This window comes from Mycetomoellerius zeteki, unplaced genomic scaffold (genome assembly GCF_001594055.1).
Source record: "Mycetomoellerius zeteki isolate Tzet28-1 unplaced genomic scaffold, Tzet1.0 scaffold1135, whole genome shotgun sequence".
NCBI lineage: Eukaryota > Metazoa > Arthropoda > Insecta > Hymenoptera > Formicidae > Mycetomoellerius > Mycetomoellerius zeteki.
This window is the reverse complement of record NW_017256057.1, coordinates 16,348-27,375: the sequence shown is the minus strand read 5'-3', so window position 1 is coordinate 27,375 and position 11,028 is coordinate 16,348. Positions and strand designations below refer to the sequence as shown.

The window sequence follows — 11,028 nt, the reverse complement described above, 5'->3', positions numbered from 1 at the left end:
TTTTTTTTTGGAAAACGGTTCATGTTATTGAGTTGCGGTTTGCGGCACAACGTGGCACAAACGTAGCACAACACAGCACAATAAAAAAAATCCAAAATTCGAAAAGTGCGGGGCCAACTTCACACACGTGTATTTCTGCCTTTTTCCAGCTCGATTATGTATGAACATCTCTACAAGGTATGTGAGAGAGAAAGAGAGAGAGAGTGAAAGAGAAAGAGTGAGAGGGAGAGAGGGGGGAGTAAGCGTTAAAGAGAGGTGGGGGGGATACGCGTGTATTATCTTGACACGCGTTTCATACGTAGCAAGTAACTGATTGCAATCGGGCGCCCCGCGTCGGACGATGAATTGCATCGCCCCTGCCTACCTTCCGTACGCGATCCGTCATTTGCTAACTTTTTTCCCTTGTAATTAAAAAACTAAGCTTCGGATAAAATTTTGACTAATGAAGAAATGTCTTAGAATCACGTCAGGAATACATTATTTTAAAGACAAACGCGTTTTCTGAGACACCCTGTATATATGAATAATTTACATAAATATGAGAGGAAACGCTAGTAATTGGTCAAAGTTAGATGTTATGAATACAATATATATTCTTAACTTAAATGTAATTATCTCAGATATGACTATGCGCCGAAACATTCAGACATTCCTATATGTGAAATAATCCTCCCTAAATTAATTCGATAAAGAACTTATTGCGAAAAATATTACCTCAGCCAGGATATTAATATTTTTCGCAATAAACTCTTTACCGAATTAATTTAAAGGGAATTATATTTCATATATAGGAATGTCCAAATGTTTCGGCGCCTTATCATACTTATATTATTAATGTCTCAGATCGATTGTAGTTAATGTCCGAACATTTGGGTACACAGTCACATCTGAGATAATTAAATTTCAAAATAATTTGAATCGGACTCTCAATCTTTAAAATAAAAAAAAAAGTAAAATTAAGGCTAATGAGAGTCAGCGCGGAAACATTAATTCATATACGAGGGGCACTACTTATATTTGAGCCTTGGCAACACTGAGTGTTGTCAGGTGCCATCTGACGTTTCCACTAGAAAGTTTGACATTTTGACCATAACCTTCTTCAGAACGTTTTGTTATTTGAGCGCGATTTGTATTGTTTATAGTCACTTGAAAATTGTGTCTCAGCGAAAAAATGGAATTAACTCGTGAAAATTTTCGTGCAATAATTTATTACGACTTTCGACGTGGATTATCAAGACAGGAGTGCATCGATCAACTTACTTCCACTTTTGGCGATAAAGCCCCATCCTTTGCCACTGTGAAACGCTGGTATAACGAATTTAATCGTGGTCGCCGTTCGCTCACCGACGAAAGTCGTGAAGGTCGTCCAAAATCAATTGTTGTGTCAGAAAACATTGATGCTGTGCAAAAACTAATAATGCAAGATCGTCATGTGACATACTGTGAGATTGAGACAACCTTAGGCATTAGTTCCACCAGCATATATAAAATATTGCATGATCATTTAGCCATGAAAAAGGTTTGTTCTCGTTGGATCCCACATAATCTGACAAAATCTCAAAAAGGTGCTCGTGTCGATTGGTGCAAACAAATGCTTAAGAAATACAAAAAGTGTATAGATCATAAAGGAGAATATTTTGAAAAACAAGTCATTTTCAATGACAAATTACTGTTTTTTTATTATTAAAATATAAATAGTGCAATAGTTTGTAATACTAAATGATGTCAGCTTTATTACGAATTCTTGAACGTTTCAACTCTCTTTGGAGTCTTCTTCAGCAAAGTTACAAGTAATTCACACACAATATTGATTCGATGATCTGTCCAGGATGAATCATTCCCAACTGTAGCGGATTCTCGAAACAGATGCCAACCATGTCATGAAGCTTTGACATATATAATTTCACGAAGATTCATGACATAAGAATCCATGACATAAGTATTACGTTTTCATCATGTTTTAACCTCTGTAAAATTGAAATGGTCGTTAGAATCATTCGAGACTCCGAACTGTCTATTGAAAATTAACCAGCTGCTCGCAACATGAGTAATTTATTATTTTGTGAAATTATATTTGTCAAAGCTTCATGACATGGTTGGCGTCTGTTTCGAGAATCCGCTACAGTTGGGAACCTGGGAGTGATTCATCCTGGACAGATCGTCGAATCAATATTGTGTGTGAATTACTTGTAACTTTGATGAAGAAGACTCCAAAGAGAGTTGAAACGTTCAAGAATTCGTAATAAAGCTGACATCATTTAGTATTATGAACTATTGTATATGAATTAATATTTGTGCCCATTTCCGCGCTGACTCTCATTAGCCTCAATTTTATTGTTTTTTTTATAATTAAATTTAAATTAAGAATATGTATTGTATTCATAACATCTAACTTTGATCGATTATTGGCGTTCTCTCACATATTACATCATTTACACGATCGTACTTATTCGTTTGAATAGTTATTCTCATATAAACAAGAATTATAATAACACAGGTGGGATCATTCTGAAAATTGGTTTACATCGAGCGAAAGAACGGAGTTTATGGAATCAAGAGAAAGATACGTCAGTATTGCACTCGGCGACGAAGAATATGAATATATGAGCGGTCATGTAATTGATGGAAGAAATTTGATACCCGCAACGAGTTATTTGGTACTCGTTTGGCAAACAGTTGGCATGATGAAAGGTTTACTGTACACAACGATACCAATAGTTTTTCGAGATGTAAAATTTATTCGAGCTACTCATTTGTCGAAAAATAATGCTATAGAAATACATATTGCGATACAAAAAGGTATTAGACGAGCGGTTTTAATTATATATAGATAGTCGGTATTTCCTATGAAAATTCCTTAATATAGTATTCGCAGGTTCAATGTACCTTAAATTAATGTATAAATATTTATTATTATACAATACTTTACAATACAGTTGAAAGAAATGTCTGGATGTTTCTGATGGAATAGCGAATACCGATTTCGGTTAATACATAATGGTAACAAAAATGCACTATAATTAAATATATGAAAATATTACAGATGGACAGTTTGTAATAACCGAAGGAGATAGTATTATTGTCACAGGTACGGTGTACGAGACATTGAATCCAGAACAGGAAATGATTCCAATAGATTTATTATCAGAGAATAATGATGAAGAAGAACACATGACTGCACGAGATATCTACAAGGAGTTGAAATTGCGTGGATATCAGTACAGCGGCTGGTTTCGTGGATTAAAGAGTGCCTCTATTTCAGGAAGCCAAGGACATATTATTTGGAAATATAATTGGGCAACATTTATGGATAATATGTTACAGATGCTAATTATCGGATATGATACTAGGAATTTGTGTGTTCCTACAAGTATTCAAAAATTAGTGATCAATCCAGTGCTTCATGCGAAGCTACAGGATAACATGGACAATGCAGAAATTACAACAGACAAACGTAATTGTACTTCCATTACTAAAAGTTCTTTGTTCAATTCATAAATATATATATATATATATATAACGTGTAAAGAATCGTCATAATATGGGGTATACCATTTTATTCATCTTATTACAGTATTACAAGTACGAATGTACAATGAGATAGACACCATAAGAGCTGGAGGAGTAGAGATTCGAGGTCTTCGAGCTACTCAGATTTCTCGCCGGAAATTAACCCATGATGCTATTATCGAGGAACATACGTTTGTAGCTCATTATGATCGGGCTAAGATTTCCTTGAACGAAGCAATTCGGGTATCGGCTCAACTCGTACTGGAAGATCATCAAATTATCAAAGTGCAAGTCGTTGAGCTAGTGGAAGATGTCGATGATGTTGAATTAGAATATCTTTCATCATCATTGCTACTCGAGGCATTTGGTGATATGCCACTGATACAAATGAATATCACTCTATTAACATCATTAAATCGTTTCACGCCAGAAGACTTACCACAAAATTTCTCAATCAAAGATATTAAAAATTCATCTTCAGGTGACAAAGCTTTAATTGTTGCTGGATTCAATCTTTTGACCAAACAACACGCATCGTTAGAGCGACTATTACCATTTTTAGGAGAGGGTAGTTATCTGTTGATTCGTGAGAAATGCGATAACATAACTGATTATAAAAAACATTTGCAGCAATACGAATTAAATGTTATTCTCGAAAAATGCACTGATAAAGAACTAGTTGTGCTTTTGAAGAAAAAAGTTTCGATAATAGAAAGGACTGTTGTTTACATAAGTAATGATAATTTTAATTGGCTGGAGAATTTAAAGCCGCTTGTGAGCGATAAGAACAAACTCAAGAAGAGTAGGATTGTAATTGTAGGAGAGGGAGATTTTGAATGCGGTTTATTAGGTTTTATTAACTGCTTAAGAAAAGAGCCAGGTGGAGAACTTGTTAGGAGCGTACTCATTCAAGATGAGGAAGCTCCTAAATTCTCTCTTCAAAATCCTTTTTATGTACACCAATTAGAAAAAGATATGACCATTAATGTATTGCGAGCTAATAAAACATGGGGATCGTACAGACACTTAAAATTACTACCACTCGAAGCCAAACCGGTGCCTACCGCTCATGTTTGTCAAACGGTACATACAGATCTTTTCAAAACATATTGATTATTATAGAATTACATTAGGGTAAAAGCAGAGAATATGGAATAGTGTCTTTTAAATTAACATTGCTCCGGTATAAATGCATATGAAGACTTTAAATTTACACAGAATTCTTGAGGAATATGTTAGTTACAACATCCAATAAATGAAAGTCGCCAAAATTTAAGTCCAACGACAATATTAACAAAAAAGTAAAAAGCGTGAAAATGGGGGTCTAAAAAATAGAATGTAATCTGGAATATCGGTAAAATTTAGGTAAAATATATAACATAATAAATGGTCTAAATTTGTTTATTTATGTAAACCGATGAAGAAAAATTTATATATATAAAGTTAAAAATAGTCTTCATTTTTATTACAATAACATAGAAAATATAATAGCATCATTGGACTTAAGCTGGCAAATAAGTTGGTAATGTGTGGAATACATTCTATAACCTAACCTATTTGATCACAAATAAGTTGCTAACATGGAACCTATTCCATATTAGTTTCTCAACACTCGATGTATTCCACATTACCTGCATGTTGTCATATTGACAAACAAAGTATTTCCGTAGCAATAAAGAAGTTAGAAGTCGCAATTTATCTGCATAATATTGTTCATGTAACATTATTAAAAGCGTCTATATAATATAAGCATTAACAAACTTACATTCAGTTTTTTAGAAAAAGCTGCCGAATCTTCTGTCATAATGAAAATAAATGTTTATTGTGATGAAACGTTTTGTCTGACTGAGCTCATTACTTATTAGGACATGTTTGGTAGCAAATGCAACAACATTCAGCGATTACCACTAGATTGCAATGCTTCGTTTAGAAGATGAGCCACTATTCCATATTAGCAATCTATGTCACATTTCTTGCTTTAACCCTATATATCTTATCTTTTAAATGCAAAATTCAAATGTAGGATAGAATACTGTCACGAAGCTTCTTTTTAAAATTCTCTTTGTATACGTCTTGTCTTAAAATTTCATTTTTTCATAGGTTCGTGGTGACTTAAGTACATTCTGTTGGATAGAAAATAATCTATCTCTTGTGTCTCGTCGTGAGAATTTAGTGCACATTGTCTACTCATCTTTGAATTTTAAGGATATAATGCTCGCCACTGGTAAATTATTGATATCTCAAGAGACGATTTTAAAAGGACGGTTATTTCAGTATGTTCCTCTTGGAATGGAATATGCGGGATGGGATGCTAATGGGCAACGTGTAATGGGGATTCGTGATACTGAGTATGTAATGCTACAAGAAATTATTATGCTGTGGTATGCAACAGAATAAACACTAAATAAAAGTTATTCTTTCTAGTTGCATAGCAAACGTCGTTGAGAAAAATGAAAATCTTTGTTGGAATATACCCGATACATGGACATTTGAAGAGGCAGCAACGGTCCCATGCGTTTACAGCACAGTTTATTTAGCTTTATACGTTTATGGGAAAATGAAAAAAGGTGATAAAATACTTATACATTCTGGTACTGGAGGTATTGGACAAGCAGCTATTCATCTCGCTCTTAAAGACGGATGTGAGGTGTTTACTACCGTCAGTACAAGTGACAAACGGAACTTAATTAAGAAAATATTTCCGATCATTCCGGATGAACATATTGGAAATTCTCGAGATACAAGTTTTGAACAAATGATTTTACACCAAACGAAAGGTCGCGGCGTCGACATTGTGCTAAATTCATTAGCGGAAGAAAAGTTAATCGCTTCCGTTCGGTGTTTAGCTCAAAACGGTCGATTCTTAGAGATTGGCAAATTCGACCTTGTTTCTAATAATCCCCTAGATATATCTGCGTTTCAAAAAGGTATTAATTTTCATGGAATTATATTGGAGAATATAATCACTGATAATCACAAGTATAAGTCGCTATTGTACAAAATGGTAGCTGATGGTCTTGAAAATGGAACAATCAAACCAATTCAAGCAAAAATTTTTTCAAAAAGTGATATTGAAGAAGCTTTTAGATATATGGCCAGCGGAAAACATAAAGGAAAGGTATACTTGTATAAAATAATAACAGAAAAGTTTAACAGCCTTATATAATCCTGTTAACATATAACGTGTATTTTTAAAACATGATTATTTTTATAGATAATTCTAAATATCCATGAGAAGGATGAGTCTTTAAATAAGCATATTCTCGCGTATCGTCGCTATTATTGTCTCAGAAATAAGAGTTATATTATACTAGGAGGTCTGGGCGGATTTGGTTTAGAATTAATCGACTGGCTTATATTTCGTGGTGCCAGAAATATCATTCTGATTTCAAGAACTGGAATAAAAAGCGGTTATCAACGCATGAAAATTCGATTATGGAAATCGTATGGTGTAAATGTTCTGATCATCAAAAATATCGATGTTGCTGACCTCAAAGATTGCGAATATCTCTTACGGACTGCAGAAAAAGAAGCTCCAGTGGATGCGATATTCAATCTCGGTGTGGTACTAAAGGATGGCGTCCTCAGTAATCAATCCGCAGAAACATTTGCGGAGTCCTTTCAATCGAAGGCTCGTGCAACGCAAATGCTGGACAAACTTTCTAGGAAAATCTGTCTTAACCTACGGCATTTTGTGGTGTTTTCTTCCGTTTCCTGCGGCAGAGGAAACGCTGGACAGACTAATTATGGTATGGCCAACTCTATCATGGAGAGAATTTGCGAGAAGAGAGTGAAGGAAGGATTACCAGGATTGGCAATTCAGTGGGGAGCTGTGGGTGACGTGGGTCTCGTCGCTGATATGCAGGAGGACGATAAGGAACTAATTATCGGTGGCACTCTACAGCAAAAGATATCCTGCTGTCTCGATGAGCTTGATAAGTTTTTACTTCAAAGTCGGCCGATTGTGAGCAGCATGGTCGTAGCTGAAAAAAAATTGGGACATCAGAAAAGTCTGGTAGAAACAGTGGCTAATATTTTAAGTAGGTGCTCCTATAGAAACTTATTCTTTCACAAATACTTATCATATTTGTTTGCTAGTCCAGCTTACGAAAAAGGCATTATAGTATAGATCATAATAATTGTACATTTTATATTGTAGACATAAGCGACATGAAGATTGTAAGCCCAAATTCATCTCTGGCCGAACTTGGAATGGACTCCATGATGGCCGTAGAAATCAAGCAAACTTTGGAACGAGAATTTGATGTATTTGTCACAGCACAAGAGATACGAAATCTTACTTTCGCAAAACTCATTAAGATGTCCGTTGCAAGCATCAGTGACAATGATGTGGATGATGAAAAGAAATTCGTCGCAGATAATCCAAATCTTATAAAAATGTTAGGTAGTATTATATTAAAAGATGAAGACTTTGTTTCCCCAACAGATTTTTCGACTAACAGACAAGGCACTACGACGGAAGTATTTTTCATACCGGGTATTGATGGATGTGTTACTGTATTTAGAACTATAATACCATATATTAAATTTCCAACATCGCTGTTGCATTATAACACACACAACACCGATTCTACAAACATAATATTGGAAACAACTAATTATCTCATAAACGTATGCAATCATATTATTAATTTCATTTTATGTCGATAAAAGGTTATTTTTACTTAAAAGATATAAATTTCATCGAATACTTTTGATATTTTTACAGCGCATACTTTCAAAGCTAACAGATGGAAAAGATTTTGTAATGGTAGGGTACTCCTTCGGATCTCTTATCGCAATTGAAATAACAAGGAGATTGGAGGCTATGAATTTTAAAGGTCGACTGGTTCTCATCGATGGTGCTCCTGAGTTAATACAAACAATATTTAAATCTGTTTTATCAGATTTTGATGATGTAAATTTTCAGATTAATATATTAATTAGTATTATGGAAATTTATTCGGAAGGAAGTTCTCAAAAGGTATATGCAACTTTTGTTTTGGACTCACATTGAAACTGATTTACGGTATATTTACATTATTTTTCGGTTTCTTTATGTGGATCAGTATCAATTCCTTCGTTTTGTCTTATGGTCTTGTATATAAAAACAAAAATTTTTATATTTTCGTAGATTTTAATGAAACTGATGAAATGTGACAACTGGGATGAAAGATTTAATATTTTCGCTAATCAGTTTTCAATTATATACACATACCTCTCACTTGCAAATTTAAAGACGCTGTGTACAACGATTTACAAACACTTATGCGCTCTCCGAGAATACGATCCTTCTACTTTGCCACCTATTAAGTCTCCTATAACATTGCTAAAATGTGCATCCTCCCCGTTCAATATACCAACGATGGAAGAGGATTATGGTTTGCACAAGGTATTATAAAAAATTGTTATAATTTGTACTGAATAAATCAAATTCAACAAAACTTTTTATTAATAATGTATGTAATTATTTAAGGTAACTCAGGATGTGGTAAAAGTACACTGCATTGAAGGTGATCATATGACGATCTTGAAGAATGAAAAAGTGGCGACTACAATTAACGGATAACTACCATTTACAGTTTAATGTTTTAATTTTTAAATCATGTTAGTCAAAATTTGATAAACAGGTTACAATCAACGCAAAAAATATTGCTAACATGTTCTGTCAGCTCAAATTATAATAAGAAAAGTGAAATTTTGACGATTAGTGTGATAGGTCAGATAATATAAGTTTAAATTTATATTTGTGAGATTTTCTATACTTCAGGTTTCTACACATATTTTGATAAATTATTTTGATAGTTATTTACTAAATCTACTAAGAATTTATTAAATCGTATGTAATCTACGCTTGTATTCGGAAATGATACCTGAATGTTCAGTGTATCATTTCCTTTTATTCTTATTACTCATCCTATATTATACAAAGAAAGAGCTATTTGCAAAGAACTAATATTAAATGTTTCCATTCATACATGATAAATAAATTATATAATTTATGAGGTTTTTCAGTTTATTAATTTTTTCATTTTTCTTACAATTAGAGAACTATTAAAATAGCCCTTTCTTTGTATAATTTAGGATGAATAATAAAAATAAAAGGAAATGATACGGAAATTATAGGTGTCATTTCCGAATGCAAGCCTAGATTTCATACGATTTAATAAATTCAGTAAATAAGTAGTATGGCGTTGTTTGTTTGCTTTATCAGAATATGTGTAGAAAATGAAGTGTAGAAACCTCACAAATATAAACTTAAATTTATATATTAGCTAACCTATAACAATCATCGTCAAAATTTCACTTTTCTTATTATAATTTGAGCTGATAAAAGATAAAAAGAATTAGGAAAGAACATGGGCAATAGGAGTCAAGCGCAGAAGACGTTGCGCAAATCAGTCAGTTAGTCTCGCTCATACACAGTAACGAGTCTTTCTGGCATGATTTTAGATTATTTTTCAATTTTCTTTTCTTGTAATTGATTAACATTTTAACGTTAAATTCTCCCATTTGCAATCTCAAAAAAAAACTATTATAACTAAATCTAAAAGTGACTCACTGTGTCTGATATGATTGGCCAACAATCAGAAACTGGTTTTTGAATTATTAATAGGGTAAATGTCCCAATTACTGCCGCTTTAAGCATATAGTTGTAATTGATATACTTATTTTGAAGCTTTTAAGATATATAATAGACCTCACTTTTTTATTATATTCAAATATAAACTTTAATATACACTAAATAAAAGCAACAAGCTCGAAAACTGACTAATTATTTAAATATAGCGAAAAAAATGATATGTGAGGTATTGAACATATTACAGCCTTTGTCCAAATACTGTCCCCCCAATTACTGCCACATGTACTTAATACTGTCTCCCTATTTACTGCCAGTGTGCAGTAAATAGGGAGACAGTATTACATGTGAGAGAATTTTTTTATTGATACAAATTTATTATCAAAATCATCCTGTAAATAACTCTTATTTAACAGAAGAGTACTTACATATTTATTTTCCTTAATCAATTTTTAGGTTAAAATATAAATTAAAAGCTTTTTCAACACCCTAAACAAAATATATACATTAATCATTATACAGATAACAGAAAATATTTTTTAAATATTATTATATAGTAATAATAATATTTTCTACATCGTTTTACACTAAAAATACCTACCTAGGTAACCAGACACGTGTACATACGTACACAACAATAACTAGTGTATGACGTCTATGACAATAACTAGCACATTCACGCATAACACGACTCATTTACTACCGGCAGTAATGCAAGCAAACGTTAAATGATTGTCCCTAATGTTACCATTTCAATAAATTAAATAAAAAAGTAATCCCATCACTTTTATATGCTTATTTTAATGAAATATCATTTAAACATTATTATAAATTGCTTTAATACATATAAAAAAGTGAAAATACCACGTTTGCTTGCACTTTCAAATCATGCAGTTCCGCTTTACTTCTAATTAGAAGATCATGGAGTTTGCATCTTC

General features: G+C 32.9%; 1 protein-coding gene across 1 annotated transcript in view; it reads left to right on the top strand.

Moving 5' to 3' along the window:
* Positions 1-9,148, top strand: part of LOC108728256 (fatty acid synthase) — a 13,700-nt gene extending 4,552 nt beyond the window's left edge. Inside the window, exons 4-13 of the mRNA XM_018456735.1 lie at positions 2,498-2,799; positions 3,044-3,454; positions 3,575-4,593; positions 5,611-5,858; positions 5,935-6,628; positions 6,725-7,550; positions 7,670-8,142; positions 8,240-8,494; positions 8,645-8,902; positions 8,987-9,148. Coding sequence (XP_018312237.1) covers positions 2,498-2,799; positions 3,044-3,454; positions 3,575-4,593; positions 5,611-5,858; positions 5,935-6,628; positions 6,725-7,550; positions 7,670-8,142; positions 8,240-8,494; positions 8,645-8,902; positions 8,987-9,079 — 4,579 coding nt within the window. The 3' untranslated portion in view covers positions 9,080-9,148. The remainder of the gene's footprint in view (positions 1-2,497; positions 2,800-3,043; positions 3,455-3,574; positions 4,594-5,610; positions 5,859-5,934; positions 6,629-6,724; positions 7,551-7,669; positions 8,143-8,239; positions 8,495-8,644; positions 8,903-8,986) is intronic.
* The last annotated feature ends 1,880 nt before the right edge of the window (positions 9,149-11,028 follow it).